Genomic DNA, 21,764 nt, shown 5'->3' on the forward strand with positions numbered 1-21,764 from the left:
CCCTGGTCTTTCTTTTCCTGCTGGAGAGTCTCGATTTGCTTCGTAGCATCGCGGAGGGCTTGTTCCAAGTCGCTGGTTTTTGCAGGTAAGATACGGAGCTGCACCAGTTCTGCTTCTTTTTCTTCACAGAGCCGGTAGTTCTTCGTCATATTCTCGTCTTTTTCGTTATTGAAGAACGCGGCGCGCCAGTATTTGATCTCATTCTGCTTGTCGTCGAGTGACCGTTGGTATTTGGGAATAACGTTTTGTGCATAGTGCTGATCGCATTGGTTCTTGATATCCTCTGCTATTTTTGGTTTCTCGGCCTCCAATTCCTTGATCTTCTCCGAACAAGCTGTGATCTCCGCTTGCATCGTTCGCAAGCTGTTCTCATTAGCTTCGAGTGACTCCTTCCTGTTCTTCACTGATTTCTCGAGGCTCTCTTCATCTGGTGTCGTATCGTTGTCATCGAAAACTCCAAGGCACTTGAGCATGGCATCCCTCTTCTCAACGCTTTCCATCAAATGCTGCATTCCTTGTCTATTTTTCCTCAGGTCGTTGATCATATCACGAGCTTCAGTTTCCCATTCCTGTTCGGACTTTTCGTCTTCTCCTGGACCAATCTCCGTTTCCTCAGTTTGACGTTCAGCTATAGGTACTCCAGTGCTTATAAAGCCTGACCTGAACGCCAGATATAGCATACACAAGATGGTAATTGTTAGGAACAACATCGCCCAGCAGGTCCATGTTTGAAATTTGCTTTTCGTCTCATGCAGCACTACCTCGCCAGAAAAGTATTCTGGATTTATGAGTGGCGCCGCGGAGTCAGCTGGACAGTGCGTCCATATTGTACCTTGTTCATCTTGAACAGTATCACATACTTTGAGAGTGACAGTTTCCATCAATGTAACCGGTTCTGGGCGCAAAGTCGAGCAAGGCTCCAACGTAACCAGCTTCGGGGGCAAGGTCGATATAGGCTTCAACATAGTCGGTTCCTGGCGCAAGGTCGCTGTCTGGGTTGCCCCTATCCTTGGGATAGAAGCGCATTGCTTAGATAATGTCAAACCTATGGCTGGATCCCAGAAGTATCGGAGGCTTGGGAAGCTGAGGACCATGTTAAGGATGGTTGCGAAAAATACATCGTTCTGGAGAATGAATCCCAGCATTTTTCGCTCTTCCTATGTCGTGATTTCGGCAGGGAAATGTATGTGGTGACACGTGGTCTTGCTCAAATAGGGTTGTACGTTCAAAAGAAGCTACGTCGATTTGTGTATGATGGTGCAGATGTGATGATTTTGCAAAAGGCATGTAAGTGTCTGAGACTTGTTGTCTGGTATTTGACAAAGAGAGCGCGGAGCACAATGTCTCACGAACAATAGGGAAAACAACAGAATGAGAAACAAAGTGACGGTGAATAGACCCCATGTTGAACAATAACAAAGTGAATGTTAGGTGACGGGAAGCTCGCACAATCACCCATGGTGACCTGTTTGGGTCGATGATCTTCCTTTTTCACCAGTTGTTTATACATCGTATCTTGAAGTCTTTGACAAGCCATAGTTTACTAGCGATACGGGGTTTGGCCGGGGATGATGGGTGCAGCCGGTCGTTTGCGACCCAAACCAACATAACAAAGATGTTTCAGTAAACAGTCTTGTTAATTTCACTGCTAGCTAGTTTGCAGTAGACGCGATATGTGGAGTGTAAGGCAGATGGAGATATCAAGAGTGAACCTGGGGTTTCTCGCACGAACCAACGTATTCTGGCACCTCCGAACCTGAGCGGTGTAGGACCAGATACCCATTCGAATGTGATTCAGCATTCAGAAGTTAAGCTGCATGCGAAAGTGAAGGCGGCATAAGTCGACGAAGGAGCGAAGGATTTCTCCACATGGTGCTAGGCCCCATTCTGGACTAGCGTTGAATCGTGCACCCCAGCGCGATTCGCGTTGGAACCATCACACGACACCACAACACCACACATCAAGCTGCACGATGACGGCAGACTCATGATCGGCTTCACCTTGCGCAGCCTTGTCGATCTCGTAGACATGAGGCTCTCAACTTTGTCACAACATCCAGTCACATCATGCCCCCCGCCCATGGACACAAGCACCCCTAGCGAGGGTGATTGACGCCCCCAGGGCTCAGCATCCTTTTCGCGTATACCAGAGAATAACAGCGATACCTGTTTTGCCATGAGGTATTTCTATTAGCATTGTTAACGTGGTCTTGCCCAGCCCTAGAGATCGGAGACCCCAGTGCATCAGTCCACATCGCATATTGCTTGCCTAATTGGGGTATGTTAACCCGCCCACAAAAAATCTCTCCACACGGCACTGTGCATCCGTGTCGAATAAACATTGACAAAGTACCAGAACATGGCACCAGCAGTCCCGGTCTTGAGACCCTTAACCTGGGGTAAGGCGAGCTTGGTGCCTATCGCCCGTTTACTCCACTTCTGTCTGGTGAATCCGCGGCCCTTCTAGTCAGGATTTCGTTAGTTACAGTCGCCACGGGCTGCTTATCGTTGAATAACTCTTTCTTGATCCTTCAGGAGATTGGCCTGCCTGAAAAGACATACCAATCTGCAATAGTCTAGCCGCATACCCGCTCTCTGGGATGTACTAAAGAGCTGGGGGACACGAGACCGCGGCTGTTTTTCGGACGGCCTTGATTTCTCTTACTACTTGTGGTTCCTCAGACTTGTTTCCTCCGCCTTCCGGTTTAATGCGCAATTCATACTTCAACATGGCACCAACGGCTTCAGCGACAGCAGCGTTACCTACACTGACCCAAAGCGGTGCGCGAGTCGCCCTGCAAGCAGCAGAGCAACATGCCATTGAAGTTGGTGTGCCAATGTATGACCCCTCTTTTTCACTAAACACATGACTTGTGCGGAGTAGAGCTGACCACCGATCAGGAGCATCGCCGTGGTTGACGCGCACACTCATCTCCTGTCGTTCACACGCATGGATGGCGCCAAAATTACCTCCATAAATACTGCCATGGACATGGCTTTTACCGCCGCCGGAAATCGAATCCCCACCTCCGCATACCAAGAAACACCATGGCCGGGCAGCGCTACATCTGGCATTGGCAATGCTATTTCAGGACGCTTCACTACACTTGGTGGTGGCGTACCCATTCTGTCAGTAGAGGGCGACATACTTGGCGCGATTGGCTGCTCAACGGGCACAAGCATGCAGGATGAGGCTGCGGCGAAGGCGGGGCGAGATGCGGTGCTTGAACTTATCAGGAAAGAGAAGGAAGCCGAAGAGGCACGATTACATGAGGAGAGGCAGGCCGTGCTTGCATTGTGGAAGGAAAAAGAAGAAGAAGTCGGTAACCTAAGAGAGGAACTTGAGGTCATGGACCGCAGCAGCAAAAGAATGAGATTCGACGGTGGCCGATCAGGTAGCGCAAGCGTCGCCGGAAGTCTAGCGGGCAGAAGATTGAGCGCACAAGGTGGGCTGGCACCAGACACGCCGCCCGACGAGATCGAGCTGCATCCCAGTTTTGTTGGTGAAGTCTCTGTCGGACGGTATTGAGCTATACGTTTTTGGTTGCCTGAATTTCGGCGTTTTGGCGATGACGATGTTACGATTTCACGACTCTGTTTTTCGTAAAGGGCATGGCGTTTTTGAATTTACAAAGCACATGTTTGGGCCTGCAATAATTACTGGCGAAAAACTAGGCGGTAGTTTGTTGTTCGTGCATGGGAGGCGCACGCTCGCTCTAATCTGTAGATAGTACATACGTTACATATCCAGCTGGTTTCCATATGAGGTTTTGTTAGCTCGCATGATCCGCCCTAGGGCATCTAACCACCCTGGTAGTGTCGCTTGTTGCGTTGCCATATCAAGTCCTTTGCTCCATCCTGGGCATTGGAAATTCGATGATTATCACTTCCACGCCTCCTTATTCGGCCAAGCGTGCATGATCTTGCAGAATCTCGGCCTTTAGTTCCAGAAGTCGCCTTCCTCTTTGTAGTTTATCTATCCTTACTCTTACAGTTATAGTCTCCTGATGTAACATTGCTTGGGGAGGTTGAATGGGACAGCCATCCCCTTGGCACTCGTATCCGCCTACTCTAACTTGACTTCAAGCGTGAATTCAAAATCCGAAGGCCTTCCTTCAAGTATTCAGGAAATTACACGCCTCATAGATCGGCATTTCTGTAAGCCATAGGTGTACTCTAGGACAAGTATCTCATGAAGCAAGAGTGCTCCTTAACGAACAAGTATATGATTTCTTCCAGAAAGAGAATAATCGTGTTGCTCAGTGTTACAATCAGTATTTGCAAAAACATCTCGACACATGTATACATGTTTCACTTCTCAATCTAAGTTATCGCATTAGCCCAAAGGTGCCAGCAGTGGTCAAGCGTGCAGTACCACCTCGTGGCCCGTTTTCGTCACTAACGCTTACGGTGAGTTCCTTCTTGATGTAGTCACTATAATAGAGTTTTCTGTAAACACGATACCCTGGTCGAATAGAGAAAAGAAGGAGCTACGAATGGCCGACCACCAGTTACTCCAACTATGAGTCTTCCAACCCATCTCTAAACAACGACGGGATCATGAACATTAGCCCAACCATCACTCGAAGAAAAATTTCAGCAGCAAACCCACCGACACACATTGCGATTCCACTCATCGAAATCATTACTAGGCCGTCCGTACTCATACAGAAAACGGCACTTCCCAAACACCCTCCCACCCTCCTTCAATCACAACAACATCACTTGCCATCACAATCCCACCTACCCCTCTCCCAAAAAACCCCCCACCCCCAAGCACCTCTCACCCCCTCCTCCCGATACCTCAGCGCCACCCGCCAACACATCCCCCTCGCTATCCGAGACACAACCCGGGAAATTGCGCGCGTAGGACCCCCAACCAATCCGCAGAACGCATTTCCCCGCCACAAGTACAACGTCTCGCTTGATAAGATTGCAGGGAAAGTTGCTTACTTAGTCTTGAGAGATTACGCGGCGCCGCCAAAAAAAATGCAGGTGTAAGAAGTAAAAAAAACACACGGATTAGTGGGTATTGATTGCTTTTTGGGAGGGGAGCGTGTGTGGTTCAGCTGTTATGCAGGTAAGGGGAAAAAAAGGAAAAAAGGGGTGGGGGTTCGAGGGCGCGGTTACCGTGGTAGGGGATCTGGTGATTATGTATCGAGAGAAGAGAGGGATGGAAGTGGTGTGGTAATTGCGATAAGTTCAAGTATGTGCAGGGTGAATATGAAGGTGAGATCGTACACCGAGGTTACACAAGGCATACGAAGTCACAAAGCATGTGGAGAGAAAGAGTTGAAAGTTCATTTGCAAACCAGCAAAAGATGAAGATTTTCTGAATTTTTCCAGGTCATATCATAATCAAATCGTATACTGTCGTGAATTCCTTCCCCCCCACTTTCAAAAAAAAATCATACAATCCCGCAAAGCATGCTGAGTGGTAATCAAACCACGCTCAGACCCTGTCTAGCCCTAATATATATCATGGTAGAATCGAAGAAACAAGAAGCGATCGAGAAGAAGAAGAAATAAAAAACAAAAGCGTCAACGCCGCAAGCATCACCGATGCGCGTTCTATCATCTGGCCCCATCTAGTTCTGACCCTCAAGGTCAATAGCGACACGGCCAGCCACACTCCTCTTGAGCGAGTCCTCGCCAGAGCAAACAGTCATGTGGAGATCAACATCGGTAGATGGGCAGTCGAACACGGGCTCCTTGAGCCCCAGCTTAATGAGCGGCGTATCAACATAGTAGGCCTGAGTAGGGCAGTAATCACCAGCGGCGCAGTCCGCAGAGCTGCACTGATCATCGGAGCCGCGCATCGACAAACCCTCAGCGTGGCCAGGGCAGGCAGAGGCGGACTCGCCCTCGGCGCAGTTGACAAAGGAGATGTCGTACCAGATCTTTCCGCCGGCGATGGAGTACTCGAATTGGGTGTGCTCGCCGTTCTTGATGCTGTCGCTGGAGGAGATCTTGAGAGAGGTGCCTGTGTTGTAGAGGACCTCGGTGTATTGGGTGCGCGCTGGCACGAGGGTGCAGGGGGTTTGGTGGGAGCCGCCGACCGAAGAGACCCAGATGTCGTAGGAGCAGCGGTTGGTGAGGATGGCGTTGCCGGCGAGGGTGAGGCCGGCGTTGAGGGCCATGAGGAGGGTGGTCTTGGAGAACATGGTGAGGGGTTTTGGGTGGGTTGAGGTCACGTGGAATATGTGTGTGTGTGTGAGTGAGGGAGAGATCAACTCAAAGGATATCCTGTTTCGTGATCGAAGCGGAGGACGAATGAGTGCTGATATGTGGGTCTTCGGGTTGAAGAAGAGAGTGTGGGATTTTTTTTTCGCTGGTTTGCCGGAGGGACTGTAAGGGAAGCTGTCAAAGCCTCTTGGGAGAACAAGGAATGTGTTGCCGAAGGCGACGGGGGAAAAGAATGTTGAACAGTGTTGGTGATTTCAAAGGGTAAGATTCTCTGGCAATCATCCCTCTTTTATAAAGGAAAGTATCTATGGCGAAGGATTAGACTAAGACTAGCTTCAGCCCACCCAATACTCAGTGAGCCCCTCCACCTTAGGCAGCACCCACGAATTACGTGAAACGTTGAGGGCAGAGAAAAAACTTTGTCCAAGTCCGGCGACGGCGGCAGCGGAAGCGTTTTCGCGGTGCAGTAGTGCTTTCAGCGCTTCAACGTGGACAGTGGAGACAGCATTGTAGGGCTGTGGTTGGTCAGGTACCAGGGTGGTGGCACTTAGCCTAGACGTATGATGTAAGGAGATGCGTGGGCCTAGAATCTTGGGTTCCGGTTTTTCGCATGTTTCTTTTTCATCTGATGGTACCTTTGTACTGGTGGCGCGAACTAAAGCAAGGAACAAGTGGAATGTGTCGTGGCTATGCTCAGCTGGGCCTGGCCTACCGAAATATTTTTCTTCTTGATGGCATTCAGGGTCTCTTCCCTTGGGAAAACGGATCCCTTCTTCCCGGCAAACTCAATGAGTGGAAATGTCGGGCAGTTTACGGGCGAGGGTTTATATCGCCCGATTTGTGCTAGCCTAGCTGCATGCCCTGTGTATGCCCTGGAGCTACACGGTACTAGCAGCAGGACTAGAGGTGCCCAGGTGATGATGTAGGGATTACAGCGCCCGGTGGTGTAGCGTCGTGAGCCGGACTTGGAGTATGCAAGGCAAATTGGAATTCTGGCTTGGTGGTCGAGAGGGTCTGGGTGAAGAGCCACGCAGACCTGTCCACGTTGCTAGCGAAGGAAAAAAGCCATGGTAGGCAGCATGTATGCGGGAATATTATCGATATTATCAATATTGTCGAGCGGGGCAGTTCGGGGGAGCGGTGACTGGACTCGGGCGTGGATTTGCCACGTACCTGAATGATGGCCTTGTTGCAGCCGTTGGGGGCGCAGGATGCGTGAACGGGTGTCCGGGTACCTGGCGCGGCAGGCACACGGTACCTGGCCTGGACATGCCAAGCCACCATCCAGCTGCAACCAGCCGTCGTCGCCATTCGCCATTCGCCTGCAGAGGTCAACATCTTTTGCATTTTTCCCCCATCCGGTTTCTTATCGCTTTTGTTTCCTCGCTGTCCCATGCCACGTACTTGCTGTTCTGCAGCTACATATTTAAATGAGGCTCCAAGTCGAAGCCCACTGCGTCGGCGGCGTCTGAGGTGTCATCAGCGGCATACCTACCCAACTACTACCTACCTGTCGGCGGATGCTAGACGCCCTTGCAACCCCACGAGCAAGCCCATTGGGCGGCAGATGAATCAACACTCGACTGCGGAGCCGGATGGAGAGCAGAGAATTTTCGTGGTCCACGTCCCCAGTCTGGGCCGGGCTGCACGCGTCATAGTGCGAGTTCCGCGACGGGCTGAATGCACCGCCTCTTGGCCTTTTGAGCAAGACCTGATGTCACCGCATGCAGCCTACTTACTTACGCAGCCAGTCGAGCCTAGGACCGCTTCCCCAAGGACCGAATGCGTGTGAAACAAGATAAGACACGGAGAACCTGTCAACCACGCCGGCACGCATACCGAGCCAGAGCCGTATTTACGCGCTGCACCATGGCGCCGGTCAGTGAGGATGCGCCACGCCAGCCAGCTATCTAATCGATAGGAGTTTTTCTTCTCCACGTTTGTCTGATATCCATGGCGTTCGGCGATCAGCGCCATCTGCTGCGTAAGCATCTTGCATCCGCGCAAAGAATCTGCTACAATCCTCCCGTTTGCCGCGGAAGCGGGGAAACATGTTCACATACGCGGCGGCAACGGATGCGGCATGTATGCGTGGACATGTTCGGAGTGTTCGTGGCGGACAATGGGACTTGACAAAGCAACATTTTGACAAAGGGACATATAGCTCGAGACCAACAAAAGAGCGGCGCATCCCAATGGCGACGCTATACAAATGTGACAGGTCCTTAAGTATCTTTCCCAAGTCTAATCAACAAGGCCTTTGACTGCAGATGCGGTGGGCCAGGTGAGGTAGTATTGCAGTCAGGCTCTTCTCCGACTTCGCAATATTGTGGAATGGACGCGCAAGACATGCGGCCTCGAATGCATCCAGACCACAACGTTACGTTTCACTCCAGCTTGTGGCCTGAGGATCGGGACGCAGTTGGCGCTTCATCTGATGCTAGTCCGAGTACAAACAAACAGACTGGTGACGCAACAGAGCGGGCGAGAAATTGGACAGGATTAAGGCGCCTCTCCGCTATACCCTCATTACTTGCAGCGGTAATTTTGTAACATATCGCGTTAGAGCAAAACTAGCAGTAGAGAAATAACGAGAAATTTAAACCCCGGCCGCCGGATGATTGCTTACAATGCCGCTCGTCAAGCTCAGCCCGTGCATACTCATTGCACATACGAGTACTCATGCTCGGTGGCCAATGCCAAACAGAAAAACCTCAATAGGCCGGCTCAGATGCCCAAGTGCACTCGGATGAGGCAGGTGTCTAGGCATAAGAAAACGGTTGGTGATACAGGGGGACGCCTCGGAACACGAGTACCATGAGACGCTGACGATGGCGGGTGTCGCCCACGACCACACGATCCACTGCCGTGGCGGGAGGATGCTGCTGTGGCGGGAAGCCTGCATGTTTCCCCTCCTTCATGGTTGAGCGTTACAAACGGGATCTACGTTGGTTTTTTCTTCTATCCGTTGTTTCGTAACTAGACCCTCCCGTCTGCGATTAGTCGCCATAACCCCTCCCTTGGACAACACTTGCTTCGCCAGTCTCGAATCTTCAAACTGCCAGAACAAAAGCCTCATTGTCGACTGTTTTGGGTCAAAGGAACGGAGCAACTGTGCACCGCCGGCGGCCGAGCTATCTGTTTCTGCGCCCCGGTGCACAAAGTTTCTGTACGAAGGCCAGGCGAGCAAGCCACAGCTGTGTGAGGAGACTAAGGAAATATCTGAAACGTAGCCCGGTGAGAACACCCCTACCCGCCAGGGGACACGTGCGCACTGGCAACCGTGTCTACGTCTTGCCGCTCCTGGGCTAGTCTTCAGCCTGGAATGCCATGGCGGGTGGTTTTATGAGAGCCCAGTGCGCCCAGCCCAATCATTGGACGTGCTACCCCTGACCTTGGCCATGTCCAGCCGCGACGTCGACAATCACTCTCGAAGCGCCAGGCAAGCAAAGCGAATACAAGACAAAACCACTCTTGTCTGCCGTGTGACGCGGATGACCTGCAGCTGCTGTAAGAAAAGCGCTTGACGGAGACACGAGGTTTAGCCCTGTCAGCCAATACTGGTGCGCGGTGCATCGGACTCCAAAACCCCCCTGGTCACCCGCGTGGTCTTAGGTCGCTCTAGGGGATGGTGAAATGAAAGGATCCGAGCGGCGAGGTTGGCAGCAAAGACCCGCCTAAGACGCTCTAGCTCCAGGCATTGGCAAATCTGCGGAGGGGACGGGGCCATGGGCGGACCTGCGATGGCGCTCGTTCTCATTTCCAGGCCCATACCCGCTGCACAGCGCCCGTTCGCTTCCTTAGCGCCATGTTGTATAAATGTAGTCTATCCCCTCACTATAACAGCCCTTCCTTTGATACCCCAGGTCTGCGACTTCCAGGTTCGACGCCAGTCTTTCAGTCTACATACATTGTCAGTCTTTGACACCACGTTCTCTACCGCCATACGGCATAACCACGCTCTCTTCGCAAACATATAACCAAAAACCCGTCGACCGTCGAACCCTTTTTGTCAATTCCCCCCAAGTTCAGACCTATTCAGTCAAATCCAAATCACACAAATCTACAAACATGCGCTCCTCCATCGCCATCTCCATCGCCGCCCTCGCTGGCTCTGCGCTCGCCGCTCCCTCGTACCCGGCCGCTTACCCAGCTGCTTACCCGGCCGACCAGCCTGCTCCCGCTGCCAACCCCAACGTTGAGGTTGTCGTCGAGCACGTAGTCCACACCGTCTACGTCACCGAGGGCTCCCCCGAGGCCACCCCATGCCCCTCATCCACTCCTGCTGCTACTCCCGCCCCAGCTGCTACTCCCTCTCCTGAGGCCTACCCAGCTGAGCAGCCCGCTCCCGCTCCCTCCACCTTCTCATCTGTTGTCTACGTCGAGGCTACTCCCAGCCCCTACCCCGAGGCACCAGTTGAGCCCGAGTCCACCCCTACTCCCACTCCTGCTCCTGCTCCAGAGCCAACTCCTACCCCTACCCCCTCGCCTTCTCCCTCCCCAGCTCCTTCCACTGGAGGCTACATGGATGTAGTCGCTGAGTGGCGTGCCAAGCTCGGCCTCAGCGCGCTCGAGTTCTCCGCTGAGCTCGAGTCCAACGCTCTCGATGTCGTCATTGAGGGTAACGGTAAAATGGTGCACAAGCTCAACAAGGGCACCTTTGGCCAGGTCCTCGCCCCCGGCGACGCCGACAAGTTCGAGTACGTCTTCGTCGGTGGATGGCTCTGCGAGATGGCCAACCTCCCCGGCCTCGGCGATGCCTGCGCGCAGTTCTCCAAGGGCTGGGACTACCAGGGCCAGACTGGCCACGCCGAGATCCTCACCTCGCCCAACTACTCCAAGATTGGTTGCAGCAACAGGGAGGGTATCTGGTGCTGCGATCTCGCTTAAGCAGCATGATGCCTTTCATGAGACAAAAGAGAAGGGGATTTTAATGCCTCTTCTTGGGTGGTTCTTCGATTCTATTCTACTTTAGGTGACAGGGCGGCTTGGAGACCCAAACAACACGCAACGCGTAGCTTTATATCAATCGCGCTGGTTCGGAACAATATTTTCTCTTCTCCTTTGTATCTGTATATGGTACTTCGTCTGGCTTATCATTCCCTGCTTCACACTAGGGGCGCAGTACTTGCAAGCGTTTTTAACTCTCTCTTAGTATCTACTGCGAATTACAGATTTACGAATTCACGAGCCAACCCTTTGTTTTTGCCTTTTTTTTTTCTCGCGTGTGTTGCATGGCCCTATTCGTGTATAAGGTGATATTAACAACAGACAAGCTATGGACCCTTTTCGTGCCCAGCTTTCTAGCCGACTACTAACCAACCAGCGCACACGACTTCAGCGGCTCTAACGTTTACATGCAGTTAGGACCAAACTTTACTCCCCTGCGGCTGTGCGCCACGCCGCCGATCTCCTTTTCCCTTGTTCCTGGACCCAACAAAGAGGTCCCCCAAAACAATTACACAGGCAAGACAACAAAAAAGACCACCGGACAAAGCAGCACCAACGAACCACAAAAAAAATGTCGCAGCTGACAGACACGAAGAGTGAAGGGAGGGGAGAGGGGGGGGCCACACTCGTCTCCAGTCAGCGCACTCAACGGAGATGACACTTTCCCCTTCCCCCGGCAAATCTGCAAGACTCCCCCCCTCCCCCCTCGTATTCGGGCTGCGTGCAGCAACCCCCCCTGGTACCTGCGCCCATGGTGTGTGTGTGTGCCTGCCAAGTACGCGTTCCTGGCTTCTCTAGTGCGGACTTTTGGGCTTTTCCCGTTTTCCACACGGTCAAAGCTTAGGGCCGGCCCCCTCCCTCCCCCCCCTTCCCCTTCGCCATTCGCCTTCGCCTCTGCCTTCGATTCAAGGAAATTCTAGATTACGCACATCGCTGGCGCTGGGCTGGGCTGGGCTGGGGCGCTCGCTCACGCTCTATTTTGTTGATTTAACGCCATGTTGAGGTTGTCGGCGAGGGAGGGGGGTTTTTTTGGTTACTTACTTATCCAGGAACAGGATTGTCATTGATGTGCGTGCTTAGTAGTACGCACGCTTTGATAGTAGGGCAGGTAGCTGATGGACGAAAAGGGACGCGGCGGGTTGAGAGAGAGTGTGTGTGAGAGAATTAAACTTTGGATGTTGCGCACCGCCTCAGTTGACATGTGGGCGAGTTGGCATGGCGGCGGCGACAGCCATCGCTCGTATCTGTTTCTTTCTTTCTGCGCTCTGTGTTCTGTACGATACACCGATGCTAGCTGTGGCGATACCAAAGAGAGGGGACTCTCTCGGCATTCTGCATCGCAGCAATGCGCAACCTTCCCTTTTGCTGCTCACCAGACAAAATCCCAAACATCGCTTTACTAACTAGCTAACTACAATCGTTATCGTGTCGTCACGGTATCTATGGGCTCTTTGCCGGACAAGCCGAGGGTTTTTTTTTACGGAGACCAGACAAAGAGGCAAGTTTGGTGCGTGATTCCTTCTCTTTTTCCTCCCCACCTGGGGGCTGCGAAGAAGTGGGCAATCGGCGACACGTGTATGTGTGGGCAATGTGGAGTTCCGCATCAAGAAAGAAAAGAAAAAGAAAAGAATGGGGTTGGTTCCAACGATTCCAACCGGGGAAGCGCGAAAAAAGAATTCCGCAACGGCATTGCCTCGTCTCGCTTCCACACGCCCCCCCCCATCCTCATCCATGATCAATTATCCCGCCTTTTTTGGTCGCTTCCCCGACATTACCGCAGTTTTTTGTTGAAATCTCGTTTAATACATGGTGATACGTTATCAGCTGCTCTATTATAGGACTCGCAAGATGAGAGATGACCTTGAAAATATTGGAATATTATATGGTATTCACAACAAAGACGTATTCGGAGGTGCGAGGCGCACATCGTAATTTCCCGCCCGGGGTTGTCCTCTGCGTGTGTTGTTCTGTATGGATGCGCCGCCCGGTTAGGGCCGCCCGCTGCCGGCTGCTGGTTATCAACATGATTTTTTTCTCATGCTCATGGGTGGGAGGTGGGTTTGTGTTATTATCGGGTTCGGTGTTTTCGCGGCGGGGTGGGTCTGTTTTGTTGTTATCAAGAGCCAGGTTCGCGTGTTCTGGACTTTCTACGAGTCTTCCTCTTCTGAGTCGCTTTTTTTTTCTAGAGGGGTTTTTTTTATTTGAAGAAGTTGTTGGTTATTGTGGGTCAGTGTATGCGAATTCAGCCGCGAAAGAAAGTGGAGAGGGGGGCGACAGTTAGGCTTCCTATTGCTTTGATTGCTTTGGGCTTGCAGTCTTTTTTTGGGGCCATGTACGTATGCCACATGGGCGGCCTGGTGCGGACAATTTTTTTAGGTACTGCTTAGTTGAGGTGTTGCCTCCGAGAGGGAATCTCCATCGCTCTGTGTTGGCACTGCTTGTAGCGGGCTGGGCAGTTGGGCGGCGCGCGCTTGCAAGTGCGGACGTACGTACGCAAGAGAGTTGCTAAGAGTTAGTAAGAGAGCCCAGAAGAGGTCCCCACCGCCAACACAAGCATGGTGGTGCCTGAAAGAGACTTCCGTCCAACGATCGATCGCGAATCGCAGGCAAATGTAACAGAACCCGCCCGCACGTGAAGATTGGCGATTCATGGTTAGTAGTAATGGCAGATAAGCCCTGGCGCACTGTGCTCTCCGGGTCTGGAAGACGTTCGGTTGTTGGTCCAAACACACAGCACGCACATGCAGCACGCATGCTCTCTTCCGTGGTCCCGACTTTTGCAGGCACCGGCTCCCGTATCCGAGAATAACTGGACGGGCGCCGGACGGACGTCTCCAAGCCACAGCGCTCATGTACCGGCGGTATCATAGCGCAACGTTTTGCCCGTTGTTGTCTTTCTCTCCTTCGTACCGGTGCTGACGTACTTTGCTATAATGAAACAAGTAAGCATATAGCCGGTGCGCTTCCAACACCTACCGCAGCTTACCGACGCTAAAGAAGCACAATCGTCGACTAGCTTGCTGGCTTGCTCCGTGAACTCTTTTGCTGCCATGGCCTTCCCTACCTATGCACAACCATCATTGCGTGGCCTGGCGCTTCACCAACTTTGGCAAAGACATTGTTGAGCTGCGCGCAGTTCATGTCATTTTCATTCATACGATGATACACCGGGGCTGTACCGAGGACGTCACCATCGATATTCTTGACTCGCTAAAACCCTACATATAGCTGGTAGAATAATTCTCCGGATCATGGAATGTTCGTGATCGGCCGTCAAAATACTAGGTTGGTGTGTCCGGGGAACTGCAAGACGCGGAACGTCAAGATTAACAGTTTGTAATGAAGATTTCCTCTTTAGGCAGTTGCATTCAGGTAGATAGCATGTATGATACGATGATCCCTGATCATAGTCGGTGTGTTACAAGTTGCTCGACAACCACTTCGCCGTCGACGTAAGTACTGTCCCCACTGAAGTCGGTGTGCGAGGCGTGTCGCTGGGCTGAGAAGACATGGTCGAGCGGTGTGCAGTGGATGCACGAGATGCCTTTTGTCTTTCCGTTTGCATCTTGGTCGTCTGCAATGTGGCTGTTTTGAGTTTCAGCTGAAGAGGCTGTAAATTAGTATTGGTTACCAACGATGCAGGTACAAGCGCCGGTATGCGGATTCTCTCGCCTCGAGAAGATCTAGAGGTGTTCACAGACTTGGAATTCGTGGACCAATGTATTCTCAGATTGGTGTGATGAACTGCATATGGTGTGAAAATTGACTTTGGCTTATGCGATTAGTTGAAACAGGGTGGATAGTAGGGCGAGCTGGTTGGTTGGCTGCCTGGCACGCCTAGGTACTACACTAATACACAACACCAAGCAGAAACCTACTAGAAATCCCCGAACGTTGAAGAAACAGAACTCAGATAAAATAGGGTCGAGTGTAGCGATGCTGTCTCATCAGTCGCACTGTTAAAGTCCAAAGTATCCGAGACTTCATTGTTGACCTGAGAAACTAACAAATCAGCTTTGTGTTCCCATGAAGTCCAAGCCCAACACCCAACCTACTTTCCACACCTCCCTTTCGTAAACCAGTATCATCATTCCCTCCAAGCCCAAATTCCCATATTCCCATCCAAATTTTTTCATCCCACCAAACCAAACATGCCTCCCCTCCCCCTCACCTCGAGAGTACCTTGATATCAACCGTCGACCAACAAGGTCCTCACCACCACCATGCACCAACCACATGTCACTGCAACCGCCACACGCACAATAGAATCTGAAATTCCCATATCCAAACTGTGAAAACACAATATCCTTTTGTCTTGCCAACACCACAAAAAAACGTGAAAGTAAACGCAATACAGCAAACATGTCCCACGAATCCGTCTGGTACTCGCGCCCCCGCACCTACGGTAAAGGATCAATCGGCTGGTACTTATCTCCCTCATCCTCCCAATCACACTGCACTTCCTCAACTCACTCACTCTGGTTTGGACGACGAGAAATGCTAATGAAGGATGATGCGTGCAGTGTTGTTACGGGCTCGAGGAAGAAATCCGGCATCATCCGCAAATACGGGCTCAACATGAGTCGCCAGGCTTTTCGGGAGAAGGCGCAGGATATTGGGTTTGTCAAGGTATGTTCTTGTTCGTGGGATGATAAGGGAGAAGGGGGTTGAAGGAGAGGAAGAGGGAAAAACTGATGGTTTGTAGTATCGATGAGCTAGGATCGTATGGATACCGGGTGGCCACGATGGATGAAGGGGATTCATGGTTTCGTTGGAAAAAAAAAGAAGTGTACTATCTGTGTGCTTGGAGTTTATCCAGAGAGACTATGCATATTCATGTATCCCTTAGTGCATATACCACATATACATCCTCCTTCGCTGGACGCTTTCCTTTTTCGTCATATGGGAACTGTGGTCTAGACGAAGTCTCGAAGAGCGACGTATAGCGAGGTTGAACATTGGAATTATGTAATCCCTTGAAATCTTCCACGAGGTCGCGGACAGTTCTTCCATCTTACCATTGATCTGCGCAATAGACTTGACCAAATTGAAGTCTCCAAAGATTCCGCTAGGCTCCTGGTACAGTTTGTAGAAAGGCAATCCATACATTTCGTAGGTCTGGGCATCTACTACCTTCGTTGGAGGTGCTTGGCCAGTGACTGCCTTGTACACTGCCTTGTTGAGGATTTGCATGTTGAATACGGTGGTACGATTCCTCTTCCAATGTCGTACGGGGTAATCTCAAACTGAATACTACCTACGGCATCTTTGCCGGTAATCTGCGACTCAGCCGAGTAGCCACTTCCAAAGGGCATGGCCACAAATTGTCAGGTGGTGCCGTCGGACTTGGCAATGCCATCTAGCCACTTCTGGCCCGGCACGACAACGTAGTCTTGACGCGAACTTGAGTTGGAACCTTTACCACTGAGCTTTGCAATATGAGCCTGGCGGTACAGCCTGGTGCTAAAGCACTCCACTGCAGGCTCACCTGAGATAGCATTGATGCCGCCTACGTAGATTTTGATCATGTATTTTGAAGGTGTTTTGCACTCAAACTTAATTCACATTGCTTCCGATTCTTTAAGATAAGTCAGTGCATGTACTGTATTTTCCTGATTAATATAAACTTACGATACATGGAAAAGAATGCGCCGCCTTTGGCAGTCAAGACGGGCTTCATGTTTTTGCTGTAGTCGGCTACCGCTTTGAATGGATACGCGCCCAGATCTGACGGGAGTTTCGAATGTTGTTCATTATCTGGCACTCGGATGGTGCGTCGAAATGAGATGCGAAAGTTGTTGTCTACGACTATCTCGTTGCCTTTTAGTTCGCACTTCAAAGGACCGGTTGCCATTTTTGGGAGATCTGGAGGTAATGTTAGGAATAAGGGGTCTAAACACGAAGTACTGTAAGGTAAATTGATAACCGAAGGGAATATGGCGAGCAGATAAGAGAAAAGTAGCTGGATGCACACAGCCATAGAGACATGGACCAAGATAATCCCAACCAAACAAAAGTGGAAGGCAACTAGAAATGTTCATAGTCACATGATACCGCATCACTCATCGCTCCTTCTACTTCTTTCTTCATCCACACGCTAGCACAGCGAGAAAACCCTTCGAGTGAAGACTTCCATTACTATATGTTTTCTATTTCTATATCCCCTGCGCTATGCAAATAATACCCATACCCATACCCATACCCACATCTACCGCAGCCTCTCTACCTCACAACAATCCCCTACCCTCCTCCACTCCCCTCAAACTCCTCTCACAGTCCCCACAATATCCCTTGACCCACTCCTCCACCTGGTTTCCCTTCCCCTGCTTCGCCGCGCTCTCGAACAGTTTCCCGACTTTACTACACTTGTGGGTTTCATCAAGGAGCCAATTTGCGTACTCCGCTTCTACGACTTCCTTTTCAATGCGATTGACGACGCGCAGGGCGACGAGGAGGTCGTGGCGGTGGGATCCGAGATTTTGTCGTGTGCGGTGTAGGCGCTGTGTACTTTGTGTGGGGGTTTTGAAAAAGGTATGGGAGGGGTTGGTGGAAAAGGGGTTGTGGAGAAGTTTAGTGAAGGTTTGGTGGCTGTAGCGAAAGTTAGCTCTGGTTTATATACATATGAAGTATGTGGGCAACGAACCATTTATTGTCAGCATTGGAGACAGGCGCTGATAACTTGATGCTGGTGGCGTTCGGATTGAGGAATGCGTCTTCAATGTCGCGAATGTAGATTGAGCGCGTCATGCTTGTTGATGGGCCGACTCCTAATCGCACCATATAATTTGCGGCGCCTCGTTCGTGCCACCATGTCCAGCTGTCTCGTGAAGTGTAGAATAAGTTTACCCCGCCGCTGAAGAGCAAGAGGCCAAAGAGCAAGGTGTGTGCCGAAATAACCTTGCCTAGACCAGCGCCGATCGCCAATATCCAGCTCATAACGGTTGAGATTACACTGATGACAATGTTGCCAATGAGCTGCGCAACAAACGACCCTGTGGTTTGTGGCTGTAGCTTGAACTTTCGAGGTCGGTTAGGTGGCGGAATGTCTTGTGCATCCAGCTGTACAGCTTGCGTTTGCGCACCAATCTGGCCAAAGATATTGACAACTTTGTTAGTATTCCTATTGTGACCAAGCCTTGCAACCTGGTCGTTGACCACATCCACAAGATCTTGTGCCTCGAGCTCCAGGTCCTGTAAAGCTTGGCGCTCGATAAGCTTCTTTGCGAACCGTGGGTTGCGTTTCCAGTCCACTTTGGTATGGATAGCGAGCTTGCATCGTGCTTTCGAAACGTGCGTGACGACAATCTTACTGACCAATACAAAGCGCTCGTGACCAGGCAGATACCACGGAGTTTTCCGGTCAGATACGACATAACAGAGGTGGTCGTTGAGCACTTCGATTATTTGGTAGTCGTTTATGACAATGGCTCCATTTTTGCCTGGTTGTGCAATCTCGTACTCAAAGTCTCTTCGCTGGAGACTCTTGTCACTTGCGGTCCATGGACCCTGCACAACACGCGACGCTCTTCGTTCGCGGTACAATAGTTGGAAAACAGCGCTTTTGTCACCAAAAAGGATATGGAACAACCCCTTTGCACTAATTTCGTACTCCTTCTCCACTGCCACCTGGGCCATGCCAGCCGGAGAAAATATTACGGGCTGACTTGGCAACTTGAACTTGGTGGCATTTCTGTTGATATTTGCACCAGATGGTCCAAACAAGTTGCCGTCAATGCGCAGACTCGTTTTCATATTCTTTCCACCATATCCTGGATCAACAGGCGTGTCGGGAGCAACATCTTCCCAACCTTCTTCAGCCGCTGAGTGCTGGCCATCGTCGGTTTCCATCTTGAGCAATCTCTTGATTGTTTCCTCGAGGTCATACTCCCCAGAGGCTGCGTTGCGGACGAGGAAATTTAGGCGTCGCAGAAGCAACCTCAAAGGTTCGAGGAAGGTCTTGACAGTGAGCCTGGTAGCGCCGTCTTGCCTTGCGCCAGGTTTGAAATGGAGGAATAGGAAATCACAGTCTTTGCCGGGTGCAGCAGTGACCTCGTCAACTGATGACATGCTGATACCAGTTACGAGAACGAGACCCAGGTGGTTGCTGTAAAAGTAGATGTTCTTGGTTGTGAGGTAGACACGACCCGGAAACTCTTGCAGGTCTGTTGGGTTCCATACTGCACGGAACACCAGGACTACTTTCTCTGGCCGTGTTACTGTAGGGAACAGTATGCGAAACTGCGCATCTTGCATACGTAGAGCGAGAGGATAAGAGCTTGGGAATTCATCCTCATCCACCACGTCCCGGTTGGGGGCAGCGGGCATAAGACTACCCATACTAGCTGATTTGCGATGTACTACACTGACCGGACCTGCTGATGCGCCTCCTACTCCGGCTTTCTTGTCATCAGACATGAAGCCAGACGAAGGATCTGGTGAACTTGGAGGTCCGACGCGGGTGCTGGATTCCTCTTCGCCTAGAATATTGACATACCCCCAATTGACTGAGCCCCATAGGTTGGCCATTAGTCCACCAGGCATGTTGCCCGAACGACCAGTACCAAGACCGCGCTCGCCGCTCACAGCAACTGCAGCTTTACTTAGATTTGTTGGTGCTGGTGGACCGGCAAGCGTAGAAGGAGCAAGTGTCGTGTGAGGGAGCGTCTGGCCCATGACGAGCCGAGTATCGGGAAGTCCGACTGCAGGTGCTGTGATTTGTCCAGCTTGTACAAGGTTATGACTAGCTGAAGCAAGACTGGCAGATATGAGGCTGGCAATGCCGCCACTTGCAGAAGAGGGATTGTTTCCGCTAAGCTGGGGGCCGACTGTTGATTTTCGAGTAAGGTCAAGCTTCTCCATAATCCGGGCAGTGTGATCGCGACGACTGCCATCACCTTCGAGTCCAGTAGCACGCCTAGTCACATCAAAACTTCCACGTACCGCAAGGCTATCGGTACCTGGAGGACCAAGAGTGTCAGGGCGATCCGTATTGGCGGTGTCGTCACCAGGAAGGCCCACATTGCCTTCAGAAGTCTTTGCAGCAAATTCAGGGGCTACAGGCGGGCTGATAGAGAATGCGGCGTCGATGGAACCAGCACCAGACAAGTCTTTGGATGTATCCTCTAGCGCCTTGCGCTTGGCAACTTCAAACGCAGAAATCCATTCGGTTATGTCGTTTTGCGTCTCAGCTTGGAGGAGAATAGTGGTGTCCTTTGTCTTTACTTCAAAACAAAAGCGTCGCTCCTCTGCAAATGCAGGTCGAATACCGCAGAGCAACACGCCAATCTTTTCGGATTCTTCGACGGCACCGGATCGTGTTCCTTGTGTTAGCCAACCAAAGATGCCATTCTTGACAAAAAACCACCGCCTGACCCAATAAGTCCTGGCAGGTTTGCCCGTGATTGTGCGCTGGAACAGCCAGCCCTGCTTCTCTGCCTTTTCGCTTCCGGGGTCTGGTTTAGCTGGCGATTGTAAATTGGCAGTCGAGGTTGCTGTGCCAAGGTAGGGAACAGTCGAAGCAGCGTACGAATCAAGATCTCGCGATGGTCGTGAGTTTACTTCAGCAGCGGCCTCGATCTGCTGTCGCGCAAGATGCAGTTCTCTCTTGAAGACACGCTCGCCGTTTTCCATTTCCTTGCTCCAGCCGCGCACGCGCTCAACATCCGACGTCCAATTGGTGAAGCCCTTTGCAGAGGATTCGGTTCCGGATTTCATCTCACGCCACTGCTCATGAACAATCTTGACGAGTAGCTTGTCCAGAGTCAAGCGCACCTGAGGCGCCAGGACACAGAAGTTCATGCTGGCCTGGAGATATGCCCGCCGAGCTTCGTGCAACTGGAAAGCATCCTCTCTCAGTGACGAAGCCTCCTTTGACTTGATCTGCCCTGCATACCGTGCGATGGCTAGATCGAAAATGCGCTGGGTGGAGTCTAGATTCTTGCGGGCTTCCTTCAACACGCGCAAGTCATTGGAGATGAAGGCTCGCAATGGCTCGCACATGGTTGTCTCGGCGCGCTTCATGCAACGCAGCGCGCTGTTCCAATATTCGCGCGCCCCCTCGCCAAAGCGCTTGAGGGCCAGGACTGTGTAGTCATGGTCGACGACGGCTTCAGAGAGCTGCAACGGTGGGTGTGAAGTTTGAACATATGTATCTACAAGTGCTTGCATGTTGCTGCATTCGGTTGCAAGCCTCGAGGTGGCGCGGACAAAGGAGTCGAGCCATCTTTCTATAAGTTCGATCTGGTCGCCGTAGTGCACAGCGGTTGCGCGGAAGGTGGGTGAGTCGAGAGCGGCCTCTTTAATTACTACTGGTCTGTATGCTGTAAGTATAATAGGGGGTCCATGGAGCCTCTCGCAACATACATCAAGTCCAGTGGCCTTGATACTGGCTCTACGCTGAGCTGCGGTGGCTCCTCCTCAGCCATGGGTGCGGGCGCTTCCGCTTATAAAAAAGAAAATTACGAAGACAGGTATCTACAAAAGGCCAGGGCAGAAGTAAACATGGAGGCTGTAATACATGGCCAAAAGTCATGAGGGGGGAATAGTGTCGCGTGGTGCTGCTTGTCGTCCCGTCCTGATCATGCATGGGCCCGACCCTGGGTTCCCTTGGGATGCGGCCGTGGGTCGTC

At 51.5% G+C, this 21,764-nt stretch overlaps 7 protein-coding genes across 7 annotated transcripts; 3 read left to right on the top strand and 4 right to left on the bottom strand.

Moving 5' to 3' along the window:
• Positions 1 to 152: 152 nt before the first annotated feature.
• Positions 153 to 1,145, bottom strand: COCCADRAFT_44314 (uncharacterized protein; the record flags this gene model as incomplete). Its single annotated transcript, XM_007713566.1, has 1 exon — positions 153 to 1,145. A coding segment is annotated over one exon (993 nt), but the record flags the coding sequence as incomplete, so codon positions are not given.
• A 1,584-nt stretch (positions 1,146 to 2,729) lies between these two features.
• Positions 2,730 to 3,529, top strand: COCCADRAFT_4584 (uncharacterized protein; the record flags this gene model as incomplete). The annotated part of the gene is made up of 2 exons (XM_007713532.1): positions 2,730 to 2,839; positions 2,902 to 3,529. The coding sequence occupies 2 exons, from the start codon at positions 2,730 to 2,732 to the stop codon at positions 3,527 to 3,529; spliced, it is 738 nt and encodes a 245-aa protein (XP_007711722.1).
• A 2,059-nt stretch (positions 3,530 to 5,588) lies between these two features.
• On the bottom strand, positions 5,589 to 6,164 carry COCCADRAFT_25828 (uncharacterized protein; the record flags this gene model as incomplete). The annotated part of the gene is made up of 1 exon (XM_007713541.1): positions 5,589 to 6,164. The coding sequence occupies one exon, from the start codon at positions 6,162 to 6,164 to the stop codon at positions 5,589 to 5,591; it is 576 nt and encodes a 191-aa protein (XP_007711731.1).
• A 357-nt stretch (positions 6,165 to 6,521) lies between these two features.
• COCCADRAFT_25829 (uncharacterized protein) lies at positions 6,522 to 8,178 on the bottom strand (the record flags this gene model as incomplete). Its single annotated transcript, XM_007713542.1, has 5 exons — positions 6,522 to 6,701; positions 6,899 to 7,222; positions 7,360 to 7,572; positions 7,697 to 7,897; positions 7,930 to 8,178. The coding sequence occupies 5 exons, from the start codon at positions 8,176 to 8,178 to the stop codon at positions 6,522 to 6,524; spliced, it is 1,167 nt and encodes a 388-aa protein (XP_007711732.1).
• Positions 8,179 to 10,257: 2,079 nt separating this feature from the next.
• COCCADRAFT_94744 (uncharacterized protein) lies at positions 10,258 to 11,076 on the top strand (the record flags this gene model as incomplete). The annotated part of the gene is made up of 1 exon (XM_007713567.1): positions 10,258 to 11,076. One exon carries the CDS (start codon positions 10,258 to 10,260, stop codon positions 11,074 to 11,076), a length of 819 nt encoding a protein of 272 aa, XP_007711757.1.
• A 4,422-nt stretch (positions 11,077 to 15,498) lies between these two features.
• Positions 15,499 to 15,807, top strand: COCCADRAFT_94746 (uncharacterized protein; the record flags this gene model as incomplete). Its single annotated transcript, XM_007713568.1, has 2 exons — positions 15,499 to 15,560; positions 15,660 to 15,807. The coding sequence occupies 2 exons, from the start codon at positions 15,499 to 15,501 to the stop codon at positions 15,805 to 15,807; spliced, it is 210 nt and encodes a 69-aa protein (XP_007711758.1).
• Positions 15,808 to 17,363: 1,556 nt separating this feature from the next.
• Positions 17,364 to 21,560, bottom strand: COCCADRAFT_94663 (uncharacterized protein; the record flags this gene model as incomplete). Its single annotated transcript, XM_007713569.1, has 3 exons — positions 17,364 to 17,724; positions 17,780 to 21,448; positions 21,499 to 21,560. The coding sequence occupies 3 exons, from the start codon at positions 21,558 to 21,560 to the stop codon at positions 17,364 to 17,366; spliced, it is 4,092 nt and encodes a 1,363-aa protein (XP_007711759.1).
• Between the last annotated feature and the right edge of the window lie 204 nt (positions 21,561 to 21,764).

The sequence above is a fragment of the Bipolaris zeicola genome (assembly GCF_000523435.1).
Source record: "Bipolaris zeicola 26-R-13 unplaced genomic scaffold scaffold_63, whole genome shotgun sequence".
NCBI classification, from domain to species: domain Eukaryota; kingdom Fungi; phylum Ascomycota; class Dothideomycetes; order Pleosporales; family Pleosporaceae; genus Bipolaris; species Bipolaris zeicola.